We start from the raw sequence: 25,677 nt of genomic DNA, 5'->3' as shown, positions 1-25,677 counted from the left end.
ACAGTTTGTAGTCAATAACCCTCTTTTGTTTGTTTTGCCTCCGCCTGTTGTGAAGACAGCCAGTCCACAGTTAAACTAACAGAGAGCTATCTCTCTCTCTCGGTTATATTACTTGATGCTGGTTGTAAACAAGACCAGCTCTGGCTTTCACGCAGCAGAGGACAGACACAAACAGCTTTGTGTTTAAGAGGAGGAAGGGGGAATCAGATGGAGAAGGCGGTTAGTGGTGCTGGTTGGGTCTGGGGCACATATTATACATTTAAACACTGTCTTTGACTGAGGTTTTGAGATGTTTCTAAATGACTTCCAGGTGGCCCGGCCCTTGTGTACAAATGAAGCTGTTCACTTAGAACAACGTCGCTCTGTTTCACTGTTCTTTTTTCCTCTTAATGGCTATAATGGATGCCTGGCATTGTTGGCTGGTAGATGCTGCTCTGGACAGGACAGGAAGTCAGGGAATTTTAGGTTCTGAGACTTTCTCTTTCTTTTGGTTACAATTTTGAATAAATCTTTTCAGTTCTTTGGACTTGAGTTGTTCAAGTTGACAATGGAAATTAGTTATTCAGAATTATAAAAGCATGGACTTTTATTGCTAAGAAAGGTCCTTAGATAACATATACAGATAAGGAAACCAAGGCCCCCAAACAGTGCCCTGGCTGGTTCTAGAGCCCAGGCTCTTCATTCCTCAGACTCTAATGAATGAGAAGGTTTAGGTGAGAAGATAGACGAAGCATAGGCTTTGAAACTCTACCATCCTATGCGTCCATACATGCTGCCACAGAATAGATGATTCTGAATCGTAATAACCATGAAACAAATTCCCGAGACTATAAATCTTGTCAAGAGGACATTGCTCCTCTTTTTCTCTTGGAGTGGCTGGTGAATTTGAACTGCTGACCTTTCATTTATCAACCCAACATGTGAATACACTTTGCTAGCCGGGCTCCTTTGGAACTAGAAGACCATGGCTGTTAACTGATCTCTGTGAATGTGGGCAAATTTCCTCTCTCAAAGACTGCTTCTCATCTGCAAAAGGGGAATATTTAATAATTGTTCTCAGCTACCCCTTTAATACATGCATCTGTACCTGTGCAATGACAATGTGTCATTTCTAAGCTCGTAGGAACTTAAATCACCACCCATTTAGGAAGCTGCAATCTGCCTTGAGGTCAGCTCCAGGTGCCCCCTGCTGCTGGCTGAGTAGAACCATAGATATTTCAGTTTATGCTTGAGTATCTAGTTGTTGATACTGGTTGCCATAGTGTCAGCTCTGCCCCACAGCAGCCCCGTGTACAATCCCACATACCGTCCTCATGACCGTAGATGTGCCTGAATCCATCATTTAAGTCACTTTGTGTTTTGAGTGCCTTCTAGTCTGAGACAGCGACTCATCTTCCATAAGCTCCTATTTGTACATAGCATATATGTTGGAAAATATTTTGTATGATCCCTAAGTTTACATTGACTGATTTTCAGAATTAGCCCGCTAGGCCTTTCCTTGTAGCTGGTAAGTTCCACCGAAGCCTGTCTGCCATGGGTGGCTCTGCTGATATTTGAAACACTGGTGGCATAGCTTCAAGTGCCGTAACAGCACACAAGCCACCACAGTGTGACAAACTGACAGTTACGTGTTGGTGTGGTACAGCTTGCTTTTCAGCCAGGTGCTTAAGTGGTTGATGAAGGGCCTGGAGATGATGGAGGAATGACCGTTCTTTCTCCCCTTCTGCTTGCAGCCATCTATCACACCTGTGAGGCCTCCAATTTCCAGTGTCGCAATGGGCACTGCATCCCCCAGCGCTGGGCCTGCGACGGGGACACGGACTGCCAAGATGGTTCAGATGAGGATCCAGTCAACTGTGGTAAATGCAAATTCCTCCACCCAGTTCTCTAATGTCTGCTGTTTAGGAAGAGAGACAGCCGATGGGCCAGGAAAGGGCATACTGTTACGTTGTACTTGTGCAACTATGCTGACAGTTGAACAGGCCAGCCTCTGTGTTGCCCTGCTGTGTGTACTGTGGTGGTTGTTGATGGCCATTGAGTTCAGCTACAGTTCAGGGCAGCCTGAGAACAGAACAAAGCATTCCCCAGCCCTGCATAAGTGCCATGATTTGTGACATATAATAGCCATCGTGAGCGTTTCCCTTGATTACGGACCTGCTCTACCAAAAGGGAGATCCTTTGCTCTAATTGGTCTTCCCTGATGATGTGGTCAATTTCACAAGATAGAATCATGCAATCTTCACTTCAAAGGAGCATTTGATTTTATTTCTAAATAGTATGTACTGATGGGGGTGGGGAGGGAATCACATCCTTCAGGCTCATTGACTTTGGAGTCAGCACTGACCAATAGGTGATCCTTCAGTGGATTTCTAGAGGCTGTAAATTGCCCATGTTTCTCCTGTAGAGCTGCTGGTGGATCAGTTCACTCTGGCAAAGGGGTGCCACCTCTGCATCAGCAGCACACTATGGGCTGCACTACCAGAGCTCCCATGTAGGCTGGAAGGATGGATGTCATTCTCAAGCAAGCAGTTTGTTGCATTACTTTTCCCTAACAGCTTTGAAGAACAGAAGTAGAAAAACCACTTAGTAAACCCAGCCTTCTAACTGTAGCCCCATTTCCATTGTCCTGGCATTAATTTACCAATTCCTAGATAAAATAGCTTTTATGGCTAAGAGTGCTCTGTTATAAAACTTTTGGAAATTTCCAGAATGATTTTAATGTAGTGATTTTTAAAATTCTGAAATAGTTGATGATGTCTACCGTAGAAAATAAGCTTTCACAAAATAGTAGACCATACACAATATACGCCCTCCTGTGCTGTGTCATGCCAGGCACGACTGCCCTCGTCTCATGATCTTTCTGCGTCCTGGATCCCAGGGGGTGGCACCTCTGTGTGTGCTATCTCCTGGGAGGCTGGCAGTTCCTGTTCTGTGTCTGCTGCCAGCGGTGGCAGCGAGCGTCATCTCTCGCTTTTGGTGCGAGGACCTCCTGCTGTGCTCTGGTCCTGCATGCTCACATGGGTGTGCCTGCCTGGCGTGCCACCCTGTGCATTCATTGCATGACTCTAGGGGTGGGGGACTTGGTTCCAGATAGTGGGGTTCTGCAGATGACACAGCCTTGCTCAGAGAAGCTGAGGAGGACCTGAAGCATTTGCTGCAGAAGGTGAAGAACTGGATTTTGTCTCAGCATCATGGAAGAGATTGAGATTGTTAACAATTTCAACTTGGTCAGATCCATAATCAACACTCTTGGCACCAGCAATCAAGAAATCAAAAGATGAATTGCTCTAGGGAAAGTTGCTGTCTGGCACCTCTTAAAAGAGCTGAGGAGCAATGATGTCACTCTAAAGACTAAGGTACATCTGATTCAGGCCATAGTCTTCTCAACTACTTTCTATGCATTGCACAGCTGGACAATAACTAAAGATAACAGAAGAAGAATTGATGCCTTTGAGCTGTGGTGCTTGAGAAGTGTACTGAACATACCACGGTCTGCCAAGAGAACAAATGGGTTTATCCTGGAGAGGGTGAAACTGGGCTGCTACTTGTAGGCAAGGACTTTGAAGCTCTGTATCATGTACTTTGGCATGGGGCCAAGAGCATGGACAACGTGGAAAAGGACATCCTGTTCAGAATGGTGGAGGGACAGTACAGGAGAGGAAGCCCCTGGGTGAGTTGGATTGACACAGTAAGTGGGGAAGTGAGGGTAGCTGTATCGGTGACAGTCAGACTGGCTCAGGGTAAAGCAGAACTGAGAGATATTGTACATAGGGTTGCTGTATGACTCAATGGCACATACCACCACCACCACAATGTGTATCTCCTTATATCAAGTACTTGTTTATAAGGTTCTCTTTTCTGTTTTTATCCTTTACCTGTATATTGGAGATTTTCATGAGAGTATAGTCATTGTCTGAATTTTATTCTAGTTGTGTTGCCACCCTAAGAGGCTCCCTGTTTGAATCTACCAGCTGCCCTGTGACAGAAAGATAGGCAATCTCCTCCTGTATAATTAACTGCCTCTGAGAACCTGCTGGAGGGTCAGCTATGGGTCGATTCCAACTTGATGGTATATAACAACAACAACAATAACACTTTTGTCATGCACAGTATTAAGTATCATTGTTCTTGTTCAGTGCCATCAGTCAGGTCATTCCAATTCATGGTGACCTTAAGTACAACAGGATAAAACACTGCCCAGTCCTGCTGCAGCCTCACAAGTGTTGCTATATTTGAACACATTGTTACAGCCACTCACTCACTGAGTATACATCTATCTCATTAAGGGTCTTTATCTTTTTTTTTTTTTTTGGCTGACCTCCTACTTTACCAAGCATAATGTCCTTCTCTAGGGACTGAATGACATGTCCAAAGTATGTTAGGTGAAGTCTCACTGTCCTTGCTAAGGGGCAGTCTGTCTGCACTTACTCCTTGAGAGATCTGTTTGTTTTTGTGGCAATGTGTGGTAGAGACAGTAAACTTTACCAATACCACAGTTCAGATGCATTCATCCAAAGTGACATTTTTGCTTTTATTCTGACACCATAAAGAAGTCTTTTGCAGCAGATCTACCTAATGCATCACTTGATTTTTTGAATGTTACTTCCACGGACTTTGATTGTGGATCCAAATAAAATGAAATCCTTGATAGATTCAATCCTTCCTTCCTTTTCCATGATATTGCCTTTTGATTCACTTGTGAGGATTTTTGGTTTTCTTTACTCTGGGGGTTAATCCGTGTGGAAGGCTGTAGCTTTTGGTCTTCATCAGTCAATAGTTCAAGCAAGTCCTTCTCTTTGAGGAAGCAAGCTTGTGCGAGGTGTGCTATCATCAGTGGTTAATGAGTTTTTCTCCAATCCTGATGCTGCCTTCTTAGCTTCTTGGGTTATTATACTTAATATAAATGCTCTCTATATAAATGGATTTATCTTGTTCTGTGTTTAAGATTTTAGAGAAACTGTAGATTTTCCCTTTCTGTTGCTATAACCTGGCTTATTTAAGCCACTCCCTTGTGGAGCATTTGGGTGTTTTTCGTTTTACCCTGTTATGCACAGTACACTCTTCTTGTCTTGGAAATGATTTGCTTGTTTTTGTTTTGAGAGCGTTCCTGGGATATGATCCTCAAATTCAATTACTTGGGTCACAGCTTCTGATCAGTTTTTGTAGTTCCCAGATTACATTTCCAACTGATTCTGCTTTGATGTTACATTTTATCTTTTAGATATTTTCACTAATTTAATGAGGCTTAGTTAGGGAACTCTGATGGCCCAGTGGGTAGGGATCTGTGCTGCCAACCCTATGGCAGCTGTTTCAAATTTAACTGCTCCTCGGGAAAAAGATGAACATTTTCCTCTTGTTTGATTTGCTGCTTCTGGAAACCTGCTTGAGGGTCAGCTATGAGCCAGTTTCATTTCGGTAGTGAGTAGTAAATAGTAGGAGTTTTTGCTTTGTACTGCCAAATCTTCACTGACCCATAACAGACCCTCCAGCAGGTTTTTCACAGGCAGTCAGTCACATCAGAGGAAATTGCCATCCTTCTCCTTAAAAGCAGCTGGTGGATTTGAACCCTATGCTTTTGCGATTACAGCCCAGCTTCTTGCCACTAGGCCACCAGTGCTCCCTAGTAAATAGTAGTAGTTAGTAGTAGCTTATCCTTTATAATTTCATTTTATATTTAGTGACTTTAAACATTTCTATAAGAAAAACACTTAGTGATTCTGAAAACCAACCAAAATGATTCTAACGCATGACAGCTCCTTGTATATCAGAGTAGAATGGTGCCACAACTGCGTGTCTAGGAATATGTGACCAGGCCTTTTTTCTGAGGCTCTGCTCAGGGTGCACTCAGCCAACCTTTTGCTTAACAGCTCAGTTAGCCATTGGCATACCCAGAGATTCTTTTCTCTAAGTAGGAGTACTCATTGTTTCTCTGTTTACTTGCCTTATGGCTAATCACTTAGGAACAATGCCCTTTTACAAGATTAAAGTACATTTAGGGAGCTCTGGTGACATCAGTAGGGAGTTGTGCTGCTCAACAAAGGCAGTACTTCTCTGGCAATTTAAATTCTCCAGCTTCTCTCGGTGAAAAAGTTTCTTCCTGTGTGAGTTATAGCTTCGGAAATCCACAGGAGGATCAAGTATGAATCCGTTCCAGCCGTGAGTGAATGCACCTGATCCATACCTGTTCTATCAAGGTTTTGAGTTTGCAAAGGCTACAGCTGCCACGTAAGAACCGATGTCTAAGCTTGAGGGCTGGTGATCTTTGCTGTTCAGGAGGAAGGGGGTCCTGGTGCAAGGACTTGAGACAAACAGCAGGATCGTTTGTTTTTTATTTCCCAAGGACCTAGGTGCAACACTTCAATCATTTGACATTTCCTAGGACTCATTTTGTCTGGATTGGCTTAGACTTAGAATTCTTAAAGGTTTAAGGTGTGAACAGGTAAAAGGACTTTTATAAAATCTAACGATGATTTTCACAATCTGCTTTTATGTCCTCCTTTTCACACTTACTGAAACTTTTCACTTAGTTCCCTTTCAGAAAAATTTCATGGTTCAGAATAGATAAAATAGAAAAAATAGAAGAAAGTGTTCTGTGTCTGTCTGTTTTCACTCTCTCCTTAGAGCAACTACAATTAATAGATCAGGGATGTTTTTGTTCGTATACGAGCATATGACGTATACTGTGAATTCTATTTTTCAATAATAAGATACTATGCATATTGTTTTGCACTTTCCCCCCTCATCTTTTTATCTCTAAGGCACATTGATTTTTACATAAATAATTTTTTCCGCATTTTTACATCATTTTACTGCACTATAATAACTTATTAAATAATCCCATATTGAAGGACATAGAGCTGGTTTCCAGTCTGTTAGAAAATGTATTACAACAAATAAGATGGCACCCCCCCCCATTTTAAAATTAATACTTTTTTATTTGAGGAAAAGCTTATATATCAGATTTTTTTTACATGCACTCCTTCTTGAACTTTTTGTTTTATAGCATTAATTAGGTGACTAATGTGGCAGCTTCCGTCCTTTCTCTGTCATCTAGACTGTTGGTCCTTTGTTCTCTTGATGATGCGATATAATCCATACCACAGGCTGTAGTCCTTGATCTTCTTTAACAAGTGTTTCATATCCTCCTGACTTTCAGCAAGCAAAATTGTGTTATTTGCATATTGCAGATTGTTGATGAGTCTTCCTCCAATCCTGATGCCACATTCCTCTTCATAGAGTCTGGCTTTGTCAATTTTGTGCTCAGCATAATGTTTGAATAGTTATGAAGAAAGGATACAACACTGACACATACTCTTCATGATTTTAAACTATGCAGTGCTCCCTTCCTCTGTTGGGGCAAAAGCTTCTTAGTGTAGGTACAGATTCTGTATGAGTATGATTAAGTGTCACCCTCGGTACCAGCCGTCAGGAAATCAGGAGACATTAAATTGGGCAAGTTCACTGTCAGGGACCGCTCCAAAATAATGAACATCAGTTATGTCAGTTTAAAGACTAAAGGTGTGCCTGATTCATACCATGGTCTTCTTAATAACCTATTGTGCATCAGAGAGCTGGACAGTGAATAAGGATAACAGAAGAATTGATGCTATTGATTTATGCTGGAGAAGAGTACTGAATACCCCATGGACTGCCAAAAGAACGAACAGGTATGTCTTGGGAAAAGTGCAACCAGAGTGCTCCTTGGAGGCAAAAATGATGAAGCTTTATCTTTTATATTTTGAACATGTAGCCAGGTGAAACTATTGCTTGGAAAGGGCCATCATGCTTGGAAAGATGGAGGGTCAGCGAAAGAGAGGACGACACCAGTCAAATGGATTGACATGGTGTCTTTAGCAGTGGCCTCTAGTGTGTCAGAGATGATGTGGATGTCACAGGGCAGGCTTCAGGTCGGCTGTTGATAGGGTCGCTGTGAGTTGTGGATATTTGGTGTTGACTCTACTGCATGTAACAACAGCATGGCCAGATTGTGCTTCCTCGTGGTGGTCCACTTTTTTCCCCTTCATCCAATACTTAACTATATTTTTAGTGAAAGTACACATAATAAAACTGGTTCCCAGTTCACCAGTCTTGACACACACTGTTCATTGACATTAGTTTCATTCTTCAGTTGTGTCAGCATCCTCATTATTTCTTCTCTGTCCTTGACTTCCAGAGAAGAAGTGCAATGGCTTCCGCTGCCCCAATGGCGTCTGCATCCCATCCAGCAAGCATTGTGACGGTCTGCATGACTGTGCGGACGGCTCGGATGAGCAGCACTGCGGTGAGTCCTCAGCCCTCTGCAGGGAGGTGTGCGGCCTGGGCGCCTGTGAACACACAGTATACACGGGCCGGTCCTTCCTTTTCCTCCATCCCTGCTTGTGGCAAAGTTGGTAACCATGTTGACTCTTGGAGGACAGACTTCATTTGAGTAAAGAAAAGCAGGCAGAAGGCAGGAGAGGAATCATTGGAAAATTGTTTTTGCTTTATGAATACTTTGTGTTGAGTTGCAATATTCTATAACACATTTCACACTTATTTCTCTGGCTTAATTTCTTTTATTAGCATCACTGACTATTGTTCAGGTAGCATTTTTAGTTCCCGACACTCTTTTTACTTAGTTTTGTTAGATTTAGAAAGCTTGTCTTGGTTCAGTGGTTCCCAGCAACGGTTGCATATTTGAATCACGTGGTGGGCTTTAAAAGCTACTGGCACCTGGATCTCCTTATGGGCAACTCTGCTGTGATTAGTCTAAAGTGAAGCCAGGGCATTTGATTGATTTGGTTTATTTTCTTCAAATACTCCAGATGATTGCAACTTGCAGACTAGGTTAAGAGCCAGTGTCGTCATCCTGCTTTGTGCCAAATCTAGAAGATTCCCGATTTTTGTAAAGTTTTATTGAGAATCACTGCTCCTTCACTTATGTGTTGTCTGTAGCTGTTCCATCCTCCAACAGCAGAGGGTTTGCTCCAGTGGCCTCATGGCCTGCAGAACCTACACCATTCACTCCCTGCGTTTTATAATCAAAATTGGCAACCCCACATTATCTAGTCAGTCTTGTATCAGCAGTGATTTAGATCTTGGATGTGGGTTTCAGACAGCCCTGGATCCCAGTTCTGGCTCCACCCTCACCAGCTGTACACCCTCGGTACTTAAGTGAGTGCTGCCAAGTCCTTGTACTCTCATCTTGAAAACATATGCCTTCTTGGAGGCTTACCAGTGCACGCATGTCAAGTGCTTGCCTCAGTCCTCGGCACTGCGAGTGCTCAGTAGATGGATGGTGGCAGTTGTGGTTGTGTGCCAGTGTGCATGGGCCCAGCAGCCTGGAGGACTCATGGTGTTTTCCCCCATCTGGACCCCACAGAGCCCCTGTGCACACGCTTCATGGACTTCCTGTGTAAGAACCGTCAGCAGTGCCTGTTCCACTCCATGGTGTGTGATGGCATTGTCCAGTGCCGTGATGGGTCTGATGAGGACGCGGCGTTTGCTGGATGCTGTAAGTGGGACGGGTTGTGGCATGGAGACTGGTGGGGGTTGAAAACTCAGGTTCTCTGGAGACTGCAAGTGGTGGGCCTCTGGGGGGTGGAATATTCAACCATCCTGTTTTCAAATCTGGATTGAGGGTACATACCAGCAGTTCCTGGGTTACAAATGGTCCTTTCCCAAGTTCAGTTCATTGGTAAATCAGAAGATATACATGTGGTTCTTATTTATCCAAGAAAAAGGGACCCTCGTGGTGTAACATGTAGTTTATTGAGTACTTACTATTTGACAAGGTATACATGTGTGTTGGTGTTGCTAACTGAAAGATATGTGGTTCAAGTCCACCAGCAGCTCCGAAGGAGAAAGCTGGGCAGACAGCCTTAGAAACCTGTTGGTAGGTGACCGTGAGTCAGAAATGAGCCGAAGGCAATGTGTCTTAGTTTTTGTTTCATAGTGCAAGAAAAGGCTTGAATTGAAGCCTTTAAAACTGCATGTTCAGCAGGTTAAGGTGATTGTGATGATTTTTTTGTAAGCAGTGCTTTGAAGGGATTCACTGGAGTTTAACTCTCTAAGAGTGTGTGTGTGCCCCTCCCCTTCCCCCTCAAATATTTAAGATCAGAATCTACATTTTAGCACCAAGGTCCTCTGGTGATTTTGCAGTTCTTTTGTTTAATCTCATATTTAAGGTAGTAGTTCTCTATCTGGGGATTATGTACAAGTGTAGACGCTGACTCAGTTTATCTGGTGTGGAAACACATGCTCAGCAGGGCGTGGACCTGAGCGAGCTGCTTCCAGGCCTTGGTGTGAGAGGAGCTCAGTGGTTTCAGGGGATGAGTGGGAGTTGTCTGTGGGCCTGGTGAACCTTTGATCGAGGATTGCCTGCCCTTTCATAAAGGGAGCAAGGACAATGACCACGATTTGCCTGAGGTGACCCTCATCTGGGTGCTATATTGAAGAGCACACCATCCCTTTACCACTGTTTATCCTACTGTCTCTCCTATCCTGGTGTTCGCTTCTCGAGACTGAGGCTCTGCTTTGTTCATGACTGTACCCTATTTCTGCTGCTGTTGTGTGCCAGTGAGTTGGAACTGATCCATAGCTGCCTGCCCCCTATCAGGTTTCAGAGGCAGTGAATCGCACAAGAGTGCCCATTGCAACACCGTACCCAATTCCTAGCACTAAATAAAAAGAGACAAACTCGCTGAGTTGATCTGACTCATAGCAACCCTACAGGAAAGAGTAAGGTTTCCAAGACTCTCCGAATATACGGAAGTGGACTGCCACATGCATCTTGTTCCTCATACAGTGGCTGTGGGATTGAACAGCTGAAGTAATAATTAGCAAGCAAAACACTTTGCTCTTTGTGTCACCAGAACTCCCTATGGCTGATATGTTTTTATGTGCCCTTAAGTTAGAACTGAATTATAGCTGATCCTTCAGGGTAATGGAATCATATGAGAAGAGATTGTCCACCTTTCTTCCTCTGAGCAGCTGGGGGATTCAAACCCCATTCCTGTGGGTTGGCAGCACAACTCCTTACCCACCAGGCTATGAGAGGTCCCCTATTGCCTAGGATAGTGCCCTGTGTATATGTTGTTATTGTTGGTTGCTGTCAAGTCGAGCATGACTCATTGCGATCCTATGAGTAAAAAACCTGAAGCCTATTGTCGTTTCTCAAGGTTCATAGTTTCCAGACGCATGCTGTTTAGGAAGACACTCGCCTAAAAAGTACATTTAATATGTGTGTTTTGTTAAGATGAAATTTGGCTTTTGCTGCCACAAAATCTTTACTATAGAAAAAAACTCTTGGAAGAGGCAACTTGCCTCTTGGTCTGAACAGCACTATTGGTCGTCACTATGGGAATGACCTTGGTTCATGGCTGTTTGTTTCTTATTCAGCCCAAGATCCTGAATTCCACAAGGTCTGTGATGAGTTCAGTTTCCAGTGTCAGAACGGCGTGTGCATCAGTTTGATTTGGAAATGTGATGGGATGGATGACTGTGGTGATTACTCTGACGAGGCCAACTGTGGTAAGAGCGAGAATCCTCATTCTGCTCCTCCCCAAGGTTCAGGCCACCCCTGTACCCCTCCATTCCAGCTGCTGCCCAGTCAGCTCCCTCTCACGGCATCTCCAAGTGTGTAGGACAGGGCTGCAGCCCGTGAGCTTTTCAGAAGTAGATCACCAGGCCTTTCTTGCTGAGCTTCCTCTGGGTGGGCTCTGATCTCCAAACTTTCGGTTCGCAGCCAAGTGCTTAAACCATTTGCACCACCCAGAAGGACTCCTCAGTAGTCGTTAGGTGCTGTCAAGTCAGCTATGGCCACAGCGACGCTGCCGTCCTCATCATCTCTGACACACAAGAGCTGGTTGTTGTAGTCACTGTCATAGTTCATCTTGTTTGGGGGAGTCTTTTTCTCTGTCACTGACTCACTACCTTTCCCAGAATAATGTTCTTTTCCAAGGACATGCCCCTCACATACCCAAAGTATGGGAGATGAAACTTCCCCATCCTTGCCTCCAAGGAACACTCTGTTTTCACTTTCTCCAAAACTACTAGATACTAACTAGTTTGTTCTTTTGGTAGTCCATGGGTCATTCAGGACTCTTCTCCATCACCACAACTCAAAGGCTTCAATTCTTTTTCTGTCATTCTCATTATTCATTGACCAACTTTCATATGCAGAGCAAGTAATTAAAAAGACCATCACTTGGATCAGGTGCACCTTACTCCTTAAACTGACATTGTTGCTCTCCAGCATTTTGGAGAGGTTCCTGACAGCCCATTTTCTCCAAGCAGTAGTTGCTGCTAGTTGATTTTTTAAAAAATTTTTATTTTAGACTTTTTTATTATTTTTTGTGTGTACTGTCAAATCTGATCTGACTGGTATAGGAGATTTCCCCTCCTTCTCCAGCATCTGGTGGATTCAGACCACACATTTCTGGGATTGCAGTTCAATTTCTTGCCACTAGACCACCAGAGCTCCCTTGCTGCTAGTTTTTGAAGCTTCTGGTTAAGTCTTGAATTTGAAACTTGACCCATAGTGGTGCTGTACTGTTGAGTTGGAATGGACTCATAGTTGAGGGGATGCATGTTGTTGGAGCTCTATGAATGTGTGTAGAGGACAAATAACTGTGATATCCTTTCTTGATCTTCCCAGAAAACCCTACAGAGGCCCCCAACTGTTCCCGCTACTTCAGGTTCCAGTGTGAGAATGGCCACTGCATCCCCATCAGGTGGAAATGTGACCAGGAGAATGACTGTGGGGACTGGTCTGATGAGAAGGATTGTGGAGGTGAGGCCCACCCATGTACCTGCACAGGTTTCATTCTGGCAGGACCAAATTGTGTATTTCACCAAGTTTGGAACTCCTCTGTGGCAGTTTGACCCCCTACTGAATGTTAATTTCCACTCTAGGTATTCAGAATCCATAATGTGTGGTCTCTCAGAACGAACCAGTTGGAAGCCCTGGTTTCTCACTGCCTGGCTTGTTGATTCTTAGTTCTCTGGGGGCAAGATGAGGGGACTCTAAATGATTAATTCTGTATTTATAGGGAATTGGCTCATTCTTCTCAACTCCTTGCTAAGTATTTGCATGTCCACTCCTGGTACACCAAGTCAGAATTTATATTCTAACAGGATCCTGTGGTGATTCTTACAGAATGTAGATTCTGACTCGGTGTGGCCGGGGTGGACATGCTCAGGTCTTTGCAGGGGTTGAGCCGGAACGAAGGATCAGAAGCCCCGGGCTGACAGCGAGAGCTCCCTCTGGAGATTAGCCTCCCTAAACTGCTCAAATCTGTGGACCAGCAGCACTCACACCTGCTGGGGTCCCTTGCCCAGGCCCCTGAGTCAGAATCTGCATTTTAGCAAGCTCCTCAGAGTGCTTAGGGAGCTCAGAAGCCTCTCCATTTAGTCTTCATTTTGGTGCCAGGTCTTGGAGTGACTGCAATTGTATGAACCAGAAGAAATAAGTAAGCAGAAATTTCCGCAGCCACCTTGTGCTTTTCGAGTTCCTTCCACCAGTGTACCTGAGCCCCTTTGAAAGCACGTTCATCTTAAGGCTCCCTCAAACCGAGTGTCCTAACTGAGGGGGAGAGTGCCGTCCAGGATAAAGTGCAGGAGGTGAGGGTTTTACGCCCTGCTCTGTGGAAGCCCCTGCCAGCTGCCTCCCTTGGCTACAGAGTGGACTCTTGGCCCTGGTGTGGGATACCTTTTCGCTTGGACCAAGGTCTTTGTGACACTCTGTGGGTTTCTTTGCTTGATGTTCTCCTAGATTCACACGCTCTTCCCTCCCCGACGTCTGGGCCCTCCACGTGCCTTCCCAACTACTACCGCTGCAGCAGTGGGGCCTGTGTGATGGACAGCTGGGTGTGCGACGGGTACCGCGACTGTACAGACGGCTCGGATGAGGAGGCCTGCCCCTCCCCTGGTGAGTGTGGGCCTCGCTCTCCCATGGCACCTGCCGCTGGGGGTGCAGCCGAGCCTAATGGAAGGGGGTGCTGGGGTTATGTGCTGCAGACCAGGAAGGGGCACAACTGGAATGTCTTCCGTACCTATTATTTGTAAGAAAAGGCCAGCCTGCTTTTCATCCTGGCAGCAATTGGTTGGTTACCTTTGCTTCCTGCGTGGCAGGAAATTACTGCTGGAATTATGGGAAGGTTATTGTGTATATTAAACTCAGGGGAGAGAGCTCAGCCTTCTAGTTGCTAGTTCTTTCAACTAAAAGAAGGGGACATGCTGCCATCTAGTGGCTAAATACGGGCAGCTGAAGATCTGTGCAGGAGCTATAGTCCTTGAAGGTCTGGGCCGACCTAGAGACCCCATCAATTCATGCCTGTGTCGGAAAGCAGAGCATAGATGAGGAAGCTGTGTCTTCTCCAAAACTGGATTCTATTCTGAACTCAGTTACAGTAAAAAGATGGACAGTTGTTTTGCCATAATTTTCATAGTCTTTTCCTCCAATCATCATAGTAACCGTTCTCCTTGAAGACTATTTTCTCTTGTAAGACTATTTCCATCCATCCCATCACTTGCATATTTTAAATCATCAATGGTTTCTTCTTATCCAGAAGATCAAATCTAGACCTTTCATTTCTTCCCACATGAGTTGACACTTCGTCCTCCACAGGTCTTAAATCCACCAACTTGGGGTCCTTGTCCACAGTGGACAGATCTACCCTTTTTGCCTGTACCCCTCCTTCATGACTTTTGTCTTCATTAGAAGCTCCTCTCTTTGGCCTTTCCCTCTGGGTCTCCCTGTTTGTGAAACCCACTATTGATAGGAGAAATGGAAGCATGTAGTTTATATATAAATCTTGACATAGTGTCAGTATTCCTCTAAGTCAGAAATCACTTGGAATATTTCTCAGCAATATAGAGGCAGAATGTCTGGGTGAATCTCAAGAGCTCTCCCTGTGATTCTTAGGCCCATAAAGGTTGAGACTTCTGCCTCAACAAGAAAGTATCACTACTCTCTAAAGCCCCATCTCAGAGGATCTTTCCTAGCTCCACAGCTTGTGTGGATCACTTTTCATGTCTCCTTAAACTTGCCCTTGTCCTTTTGATCCTTACTTTTAATTTGCCACATGAAAACCAGTTACTGTTGAGGCATTTCCAGCTCATAGCAACCCCACGTGAGTCAGAGAAGGACTTGGCACCACAGTGGTTTGATTTTTTTTTCAGTGGTTGATTTTTCAGAAATGAATCACTTGACCATTCTTCCACATTGCCTCTGGGTAGACTGGAACCTTCAGCCTTTTAATTAGCAGTCAAGTGCAGTAAGAGCTCATACTGTGTAAGAACTCTGATTTGCTATATGGACGTCTCAAGTCCTAATTATGTGAAGGGGCTCTGGTAGTACAGTGGGTAAGGAGTTGTGCTGACAGCCCGAAGGCATGCAGTTTGAATCCACCAGCTGCTCTTTGGGAGAAAGATGGATCATCTTCTCCTGTGTGATTTACAGCCACTGAAAACCCACTGGAGGGTGAGCCATGAGTGGGTGCCAACCCAACGACACACAACAACAATAATTATGTTATGTGTGTAAATCTTTTCTTTGCATAGTAATCATATGTATGTATGTCATGTTTTGGGGTTGCATCACTTCCTATTTAGAGTTTCTCACTGTACCTACCACAATAACAGGCAAATAGTTGTCCCAGAAATCTTCTCAAATGGAAAGGAATTGTTTAAAAGTCATTTCTCTGTATCTCCCATTCCCCTCCAAGGCCTGCCAATCTACTCAGTAACTTGATTATCCTCTCAGATAGTGGTCGTAGACCCTCTCTGACTAGAATGTTCACAGATTGTGCTAAATGACGCCTAGCTCAGCAAGCAGCTCTAAGTGAATCCCCATCTTCACAATCCATTCAGCTGTTGTGCTTTCCTTTGCATTTACATTGTTGGTGGTAATTAAATTTGGGATTATCACTAACTCTTAGATTTCATCAGTATAAACATTTCCTAAATGTTTACTCTGATTCACTTTCCCCCTCTTTTCATTTGATCTCTCAATAAAGCTGTGCATTAATTCATAGTCATGTCTTCCCCAGGGTTTGAAAACCTCTGATGGCCACCCATCCCCGTCCTCCACCCCCATGTTTTTTAGTAAGCGCTGTGACTTAACCTGGCCTAGCTTCCTGGCTTAGTTCTTAACTGTTCTTTTCCATCCATCTTACATTTTTAGCACCATGGTTCTTAAAACTTTTGGTGGTTTGGAACAAACCTCTTTGAAAATCCACTGAAAAATTCTGAACATCCTCAGTATCCTAAACTTAATAACAGGCTTTTGTTTGTTTGCTTGCTCAAGTTATTGCAGATAGGTAATTCTAATCTCTGTACGTCTTTGCCAGCATTTATTGCTATCTCACTAGATTTTGCTCTTATTGCTGGCCGGGAACTTGTCTTGCAAAGCAGTCTCTTCACTGTGACTTTAGTGGCATTCTGTGAGAGAGAGTGGATAAATTGTTGTTCTGGATGTTGACTTTATATCTAGAACTCATGTTTGCCCCTCGGTCCCCACTGAAAGTCCTAAAGTGCTTTAATCTTATAATTGAACTGGTTGCTATGACTGGCTAGCAGCGTCAATGCTAAAAAGTGAATTTTCAAGACTCTTTCTTTTATTTTCCTAGCAAATGTCACTGCCACCTCCACTACCACTCAGCTCGGGCAGTGTGACCGGTTTGAGTTTGAATGTCGACAGCCTAAGAAGTGTATCCCCAACTGGAAGCGCTGCGATGGCCATCGCGATTGCCAGGATGGCCAGGACGAGGCCAACTGCCGTGAGTAGCCACGAGGGGTCAACCCCAGGCAGGCTGTAGAGGGCACTGGGGCCCGTTTGTTTCTGGACCAATACACCCAGGTGTGAGGCTCTGTACCTGTAGCCATATCTTCTCCCCATTCTCTTATGTAGACTTGGCCACCAGGACCCATATCATTGTCATGATCACATTCTTCTTTGAAGAAGTTGGACAATTAATACTGGGAGCATTTTTTAGCTTACATACTCTCTGAAAGACTAAGAGAAAAAATATCTTCTGTAGGTTTTTCTATAAATATGCTAAATACTTACATCTCTTAACATACTCTTTCAAACAAATGACAGCCAGAGCTACTTGGTGGAACCTTACCAAGGCTTACTATCTAGAAATGGCAGACAAAGTGACTCATCTCTTAATCCCATGATATAGTGACCACAGCAGTGGGCTTGAGCGGACGTTGTTGGGATGGCTCTGACTAGGACAAGTTTTGATCTGTTGTTTATAGTGTCTCTTTGGATTCTGGTCAGCTCAAATGCATCTAACAATAACATCTTTAACCTGGTGTTAAAAAATTTTGTGATTTAGAAAAATCGCATGGGAAGACCTCATTAAAAAACAAAACAAAACATTTGGTTACTGTCTAAGTAGGTGTAAACAGGCTGTGGAGGCATAGTACCATGTGTGTCTCTCTGAAAGGGCTGGAGGGAGTGAGACTAGCAAGGCCTCCTCACTGCCCCAGAGCAGAAAACAGATAAAGAGCCCATAGCTCAGCCCTCTAAAGCCACAGCAACAGCAAGGGGTTCTTTTATTTGCTGCTGACTCATAGACTCACCATTATAGTGCCAACAATGGAATTTGTTTGGGAAGGAGGTTGGAGAGTGGGAGAGGCAAAGAATATCTCACAATATAAGTCCAGGTTCCAAGGCACAATTCCTCAGTTAGTCCAGGCTCTGGTTTCAGTTCAGCAGTCAAATGCAAATCATCCAGCAAGGGTTGCCTCCAAGCAAACAAGTAATCCAGCAAGTTATAAGTCAGCTTTACCTTCAGGCATTTGGTAAGAAGAACCAATCCTTTAACGTGGCGAGCACAAATGCAAGAAACCTCAGGTCACACCTTGCCACCATTTGTCCACAGCAGTGCCACAGTCTCTCCATCACCAGGGCCTTGCTCTTTCTAGGGCCTTGCTGCCGCAAGCTCCTCAAGCTTGCTCCTCAGTATGGGAAACATTTTCTCTTATCTTAGTCCCACAGTTGATTTGCAAGCTGATTTGGTGATGTGCAAGACCATACTGATTTATAAGATCATATACCTGCAGTTAAGGTAGCCGGAGACCAGAGGCTAAATGGCTAAAAAACAAACAAACAAACAAACAAACAAAAAAACACCCCAAGCCAACTTTTAGGCTAACTCCACTAGTACTTTCCCCTAGGAACTGAACAATCCAACGAAATGGGGAGGAAATGCTTCAAAACACATACCTGTTTTTTTTTTCTTTAAGTGCACATACTTTTAAAGAGTTCCATGTCTGATCATTAGACTCAAGCAAATGGAGACTACTGTGCTGTCCTATATCACCCAGTGAGACGTGGGGAGGAAGGGAAGAGAGAGAACTGACGGCCCCTTGGTGCAGTGGATTAAACATTGAGTTGCTAAATGCAGGTTGGTAGTTTGAACTTACCAACTGCTACATAGGAGAATGAGGAGGCAGTCTGTTTCCACAAAGACTTAAAACCTTGGAAACCCTGTGGGGTCATTCTACTCTGTCCTGTAGGGCTACTCTGAGTCAGAATCAATATGATGGTGGTGGTAGGCTTGGTTTTGGTTCTTTCCAGCCGCAGTAGTGTCCTCTGCTCAACCTGGGGAGACGTGGGAGAGGGGAAATGCCTTATGTCCAGTAACATCTTCCAGCTCTGTGAACAAATCCAGATCGTGCATGATGTGGCAAGTGTTAATAAGCTTGCTGAGGATACACACTCTGTAGGAGGAACAATTGAATAACTAAGATTGGACCTTGTATAACAAGATGACAGTGTGAATGAGAGAGGCAGCGTGGGGCAGCTTCCCGAGACACAGAGGTTGAGTGTGTCCTCGCTTTTGCACTTTCCCATAATTTCTGACATGTTTTGGGACACAGTAGTACCTCTCTTGGAAGCAGGAGTGACATCTACTTCCTGAACAATATGCCTCTGGAAATTCTATGAACTTTGAGAAAAAACGATAGTTATAGAAAGGCTTCAGGTCTTTTGTTCATAGATTTGCTGTGAGTTGTGCTCGACTCTATGGCAATCAACAGCATTCTCTCTCTCTCTGACCATAGCAACCTCGGGTAGGGCTGGCCTTAGAAGTTAAGAGAACACTGTCCTTGAGTTCATTAATTTGTTGGAATGACTAATGGAAGACGTACTTCCAATGCCTGGTTTTATGCTAGTGAAGTTCTATAAATCAGGATCATCATAAGAGATGCACAGGTGAGGTTTGGGAAGGTTTCTGTTGCAGAGCTTCCATATCTCAGATAGAGCATGTCGTTGCCCCTTCATCAAGGAGGACCCTCTGAGTCTTCAGGTTCTGGCTTTAATTGGCTAGTTCCACATGATAGCCTAGATCATCCCTCCAGAGACCAGTCCGCATTTGGGTCCCAGGTGAATCTTTTCTAATGTGGCCAGCTCCCACTTGCCAGCACCACTTCTAATTTGTGACCTGGAAATCTCAGATCGGGGTACCTCAGTTACTGCAAGGGCTACTTCTCTGGAGCCAAGGACAAAGGCAACCTTATTTAGGGTGAAAATTTTGCCTTTATCATGTACAGTGTGAGAGGGAGTAGTGACTCTTCTACAGAGCTACAGTTGCTCTGAGGTGTATTTGTCCAGCTTTCTGGAAAGATCAGCAGAGACTACAGATCCATTGAGGAGATTTAGGAGAGGGTGGGACAAGGTGGGAGATAATGGGCATCCTAGCCCCCAGTAGTCACACTCACACAGGCCCGAATGTTAAGGGAACTGGTCTGTGGAGTGACTGTGGGTGGGCACGAGGTGGGCACAGAGAGGCAGGCACGGGGCTTGTGTAGGTTGGTTGTGCTGGGACTTTATCCTCTTGCTAATTGGGAGCCAGTTTTAGCAAGAATGATTTTATATTTTCAATCGATTGAACTTCATTGAGAGGTGGTCTTGGCACAGAAAAGGGGAGATTGGGGCAATTGTGAGAGGACAGAGGAGATGGGAAGAGAGTAGTAGCCTCTTGGTATCTTTTTCAGATTACCTTTTTTTAAAAAGAAACATTATGCTTTAAGTGAAAATTCACACCACACATTAGTATTGCATTGGACAGTGTTCACACAGATTGTCCTGCAGTGTGTAGGCATTCTTCGCTTTTCCTCCGCCTGCCCTGTTTCCATCTCTCCAGTGTCCCAGCTCTTCCTTGACTTCTCATTTTTGCTTTTGGGTTGGAACATATTTCTCATGGGTGTGATTGTTCATTTTATAGGCCAGTCTATTATTTGATTGAAAGGTGACCTCTATGTTATCCTCTATGTTAAAAGGGTATTTTAGAGTCAATGGCGTCAGGGTTTCCTCCAGTCTCTCCTTCTAGTCTAATAAATCTAGTCTCCTTTGTGAATCTGAATTTTGCTCTACATTTATCTCCCATCCTAACAGTTCGGAGACCTCCCTGAATAATGATACTACAGTGAACAAGGGTGGGCTTATGTATATTTGTGTCCCTGCCCTTATTTCTCTAAGACATATACTTAGGAGTGCTGGATCATATGTTTCTAGTTTTTGAGGAAGTGCCATATCATTTTTCCATAGTGGTTGTACCATTTTACAATCAATCCGTCAAGCAGTGCAAAAGAGCTCCAGTTTCCCCACAACCTCTGCAGCATTTGCTGTTTTCTTGGTTTTGTTTTTAATCTGTGCCATTTTTGCAGGGAAGAGATAGTTTCTCATGGTATCTGGGTAGTAATGCTGATAGCATCTATGCTGGGGAAATGGTGGTGCTACCAGCTGAGGTGAGAGATAAAAGCTGAAGATGTAAAGGTTTCAATTTGGAGGGTCCCGCATAATGGGGCTGGTAATGCATTAACATGGGAATCTAAGGCAATGGGAGATACCCTGCATGTTAGAAGAGTCAGACTCTGTCGGAGGCATTTTTGCATTTTATAACATCAGTTGTCCTTCCCAGTGATTGTCTGCGCTTACCTCTTTAATGAGCCTTTGCCAGTTTTCACACTTCCATTGTTCCTTTTCCCCCCCCATTGTTCTTTATAATGATTGGCTTGATGACACATTCCATTAGATCCTTTAAGGTTATGGTGAACTCTGAGAGGAAAACCATCTTGGCCTAGCAATTTCCACAATGTGGAAGTTCTTCCCCTAATGTTATGTTTTCAGCCATGATAAACTCCATTTTTACAGAGGTGAGATAGCGTTTCATCCAGGGACCCCTCAAAATCCATACCTGCTCCATGAAAGGAGTCACTTCTGCCTTTGTTTTGACTGTCTGGCGGATCCTTTCTTTGTCTGGAGATTGGGAGAGTTGATTAAGTTGCTACTCAACTGCTTTTTTTGTTTTAAAGAAATGCTCCTGGAGAGTCCTTGAATTTCTTTTCTCCCTCTGTTTCCAAGCTCAGGTGAGTTGTTTGTGATTCATGTGCTTTTAGTTTTGGAAATCTATACAGGAATCTGTCATCACCAAAGTCTTGCTTGTTGTCCTAAATCAGAAACTGAACTGAGTCCTGCATTTTTGGATGAGTCCCTGCCTGTTCCTACACTTGCTACTTGTCAACTGGAACTCAGTAGCTGAAAGGACCCAGATAATTTGGTATCTCTTGACACTCATAGCCACCGTTCATATGAACAAATAAACAAATCAACCAGATCATTTCAGATAGGAATATTTTTTGTTTTCTTCGTAATATTTCTGTGTTCTTGTACTTAACTATATTCCCACCCCTCACCCCCTGTTTCTCTAATTTGTAGGGTAGGGCTTTTTTATTTCCAAATTAATGACTTTGTTTTGCATTGTTACTGTATTTCCAATTTAGGGGGAAGAGTTTATCGTTGGTAACTTTATTCTTCTGCTGTATCAATTTATGTTAAATTTCTTCATCATTTTAGACGGTGCCAGTAGTCAGCCTTGAAAAGTCTGTCCTCCTTTGTTGTTCTGTTGCTTTGTAGATTTCCTCCATTGCTATGCCTACTTGCTTTCCTTCTCTTGGGCTCTTTCTTGGGTTTAGTGTTTTGGTGTTTTTTGGGTTTTTTTTTTATATTCTCATTTCTTTAGCATATGCTATCTTCTTCAGGCTGCTTCAACTTTATTCTTTCCATTTGATGTTTGAAAATTCTCAGATGCTTTTTTAAGTAGCAATGTTCTGCTCACAGTGTCTCTAATGGCTTGGATGATAATTGGAAGGCATCCTACCATATCTGCAAATAAAATGACAGAGATGGTGAGAGAGCGTTTTGTTCTGGGTGGAATGGTCAGATTCTCAAAGGGAAGCCAGTGTTTGTGCACGGGCTTTAATATGTCCTTTTAAAGCACATTACATATATGCCTTTCATTTAATTCCCGTAATAGCCTTGTGATTCTGGTATTACGTCCATTTTATTGTTGTTGTGTGCCATTGAGTTGAGACTGACCTATAGCTGGCCTTCCATGGGCTGTCTGCCCTTCTCCCATGGAGTGGCTGGTGGATTCAAACCATGTGAATTTGGGATTGTAGTGCAGTTTCTTGTCCCTAGAGCTCTATTTCCATTGTAGAGATAGGAAAAGATAAAATACTTGTTTAGGTTTCTCTGTACATAGTTACATCACCAAGCCATGTTGAGGGCTACAATCGGAGAATACATCAAAACAGAGAAAGGAAGTAGGAGTTTGCAGAAAATTTGGAGTCTCTTTAAGTCAACATGTTCTTTGTGGTGTAGAATGACAAATTAAGGAAAGAAAAGAAACAGCGAAAAGCCAAAGAGGCCAGACTGAAAAGGAGCTGGGTGGAGATTCTGGTTTTGTAGAAGAATCAGAGTCTCGCAGCTTGCCGTTAGGTTCTGGAACTGCCACCACCTCTTCACCCTGGTGGACGTTTACAGCTAATACCGGGAGTGCCACAGACATTACCGTTCCTGATCTCCCTCTCTTGGATTTTCCATCTTGGGAGCACCCCCTTATGGAGCGCTCTGAGGATATGCTGAAGGACTGGTGAATAATGGAAATGACTACTGAGGAGGTAATTAGAGGAACTTGCACAGTTAATCCAGACAAAGGGCAAAGGGGAAACCACATGCCAGGGTGATGGTGGAGATGCAGCCCTGTGTGGCCGGCTTGCAGAAGAGGAGCTGCCTGGGCATGGGAAACAGTCACTGTGAAATAAGCCCTGGATCTGATAGACTTTAGGAAGCTCTGGAGGCATTGTGGATAAGGAGCTGCATTGCCTCCACCAGCCGCTCCGAGGGAGAAAGATGGGCAGTCTCCTCCCATGTGGTTTACAGCCTTTAAAATCTTGCTGGAGGGGTGGCAATGGGTCACTACCAACTAAACAGCAAATAAAAGTAACAACATATGCCTTGGAGGAAGTGTAACCTGGATGCTCCTCAGAGAATGGTGAAACCTCTCACATATTTTGGGCATGTTGTCAAGTGGGACCAGCCCTCAGAAAAAGACATCATGTTGGGAAAAGTGGAGGGTCAGGAAAAGAGAATAAGACCCTCAAGGAGATTCACACAGTGATTGCAACAGTGGGCTTGTGCGTATTAGAGATTGTGAGGCTGACAATAGGGCAAAGTTGAGATCGGGTTTTTTTATATGCATTAGGGACAAAAGAACAAATAAGTCTATCTCGGAGGAAGTGCATCCAGAGTGTTCCTTAGAGGCGAAGAGGGGAGCTTTGTCTCCTATACTTTGGGCATGTTGTCATAAGGATCAGTCCTTGGAAAAAGATTTGCTGAGAAAGGGAGAGGGTAAGAGAAAGGAAGAAAGACCCTCAGCAGGAAGGATTGACAGGGTGACTAACTGAGCTTATATCGGAGATGGTGAGGATGGCTCAGGTTAGGGCAAGATTCTGATCTGTTGTTGTTCATTGGATTGCTGTGTGGTGTAGTCAGCTCGACAGCACATGACACCGCCACCACCACATGTGTTCTGTGTGTTGGGCTTCTGACTGAAAGGCTGGTAAAACTATCAATACTTTATGGGGGGAAAGGAGGTTCTACAAGGGAGCCCTGGAGGCTTATCCACAGGGAGTTGCACTGTTAACCCAAAGGTGGCGAATTTCTGGTGGTTTGAAGCCAACAGCTGCTCCATGAGCGTGAAATAGGCAATCTCGTTCTTTGTGATTTATAATCTCTCAGGAGAGTCGGCTGTCAGTTCTGACTTGACGGCAGTAAGGGTTGTGGGTTTTTTGTTTGTTTGTGTTTTTTTTTAATAAGTTCTACATGAGAACAATTAAGTGCTTAGAATGCTCATTCTTCACAACGCAACACATAGTTTGTTGGGTAGTCAATAAAACAGAGGCACAATCCTTCTAGGGTTCTGTAATTTGAGCTAAGATCTCTTTTATATCAGCAATGGTATCCCTCATTCCAAATCCTCTTCTGCATCTGACTTGAGTTCTGGCAGCTTCCTGTTGATGTACGGTTATAGTTGTTTTTGAATTATCTTCAGCAAAGTTAAGAATCATTGTCAGTTATTCTCAGATTGTAACAGTGGGTTAGTGGTCTGTTTAGGGATTCTAGCAATGTCCCAAGATGGCATTTTGAGGGTCTGGTTAGATGAATATATTGAAATGTATGAAAGGTTTTTTATTCTGATGTTCATGCATTTTATTCTGATGTTCATTTTATTCTGATGCTCATAATATTGGCATGGAAATTGTATAACTAATATATAGAAAAACTGTGTGCATATGTTTGTGAAAGTGGGGAACAAGAGGAGGAAAGGAAGAGTTTAGAATGTAAATCCCAATCAAAGAACGTAAGTTGAACATAAGAAACCAGGACTTTATTCCCAAAGTGAGATCTGGACAAATGCACATGTTAGAGTGAATATTAATTTTCTGTGACTACTAGGACAAATTACTACTAAACTAGCTCAAGATGCCATCCACCTACTATCTTAAAGTTCTGAGTTTCTTTTTTTGTTGTTTTTAAGTTCTGAGTTTCTTAGGTGTCATGGGGCAAAAATCAAAGTGACAGCAGGGTCACTTCCTTCCCCAGCCTGTGGAGAGGAATATGTGTTGTTGCCTTGTCCAGAGTCCACATTCTTGGTTTGTGACCACTCCCAGCATTTTCAGAGCCAGCGACATGTTATCTCTCCTTCCATCTTCACATCTTCATCTCTGACCACACTGGAAAGGCTCAGGGCTTTGAGGAATTCATTTTATTAGATGGATCCTCCCAGGACAGTCTCCCCAACTCCTCAGTCAGGGTACTTAGCTTAATCACGTCTTCATGGTCCATTTGCCACATAAGGTAACACAGTTAAAAGTTCTGGATTATAATGTGGTCATTGGGACTTGGAGTAGTTAGATGGACTGACTTTATACTGTGTTCTTTGGGTTTCTGACATAAGACTTCTGCCCCCAAGTGGCTCAGGAGTCAGACAGGGCCTTGCGAGAAGCCCTGCAGGGCCGAACCTGGGCCTAGCCCTGATGAACTCTGCTCCTTTAGCCATTTCTGTCTACCCCCTTTTTAGGATCATTTATGTTTTTGTTGTCAGAGCTTCCTACTTGGATCCTCCCATGCCTTCCAGATCTACTTTCAGAACTAGTGGGAACATCAAATAATGGTTAAGAATCTAGCCACTGACTTGTTGTTGTTCTTGTTATGTGCCGTCGAGTCACTTGCGACTCATAGCGACCCTGTGTACAACAGCCCTAAACTCTGCTCTGTCTTGTGCCAATCGCACTGTCTTTGACACTCCCATTCCCCGAATCAATCCACCTCATAGAGGG

The 25,677-nt window shown here is 43.9% G+C and overlaps 1 protein-coding gene across 1 annotated transcript in view; it reads left to right on the top strand.

Moving 5' to 3' along the window:
- Positions 1 to 25,677, top strand: part of SORL1 (sortilin-related receptor, L(DLR class) A repeats containing) — a 236,260-nt gene that overhangs the window by 175,463 nt on the left and 35,120 nt on the right. The window contains exons 26-32 of the mRNA XM_006895608.1: positions 1,734 to 1,859; positions 8,174 to 8,281; positions 9,362 to 9,493; positions 11,380 to 11,511; positions 12,638 to 12,772; positions 13,754 to 13,909; positions 16,611 to 16,760. Coding sequence (XP_006895670.1) covers positions 1,734 to 1,859; positions 8,174 to 8,281; positions 9,362 to 9,493; positions 11,380 to 11,511; positions 12,638 to 12,772; positions 13,754 to 13,909; positions 16,611 to 16,760 — 939 coding nt within the window. The remainder of the gene's footprint in view (positions 1 to 1,733; positions 1,860 to 8,173; positions 8,282 to 9,361; positions 9,494 to 11,379; positions 11,512 to 12,637; positions 12,773 to 13,753; positions 13,910 to 16,610; positions 16,761 to 25,677) is intronic.

The sequence above is a fragment of the Elephantulus edwardii genome, unplaced genomic scaffold, assembly GCF_000299155.1.
Source record: "Elephantulus edwardii isolate Elephantulus edwardi_28Jun2011 unplaced genomic scaffold, EleEdw1.0 scaffold00171, whole genome shotgun sequence".
NCBI lineage: Eukaryota > Metazoa > Chordata > Mammalia > Macroscelidea > Macroscelididae > Elephantulus > Elephantulus edwardii.
Note: the sequence above shows the minus strand (reverse complement) of the source record. Positions and strands in the feature narration are given on the sequence as shown.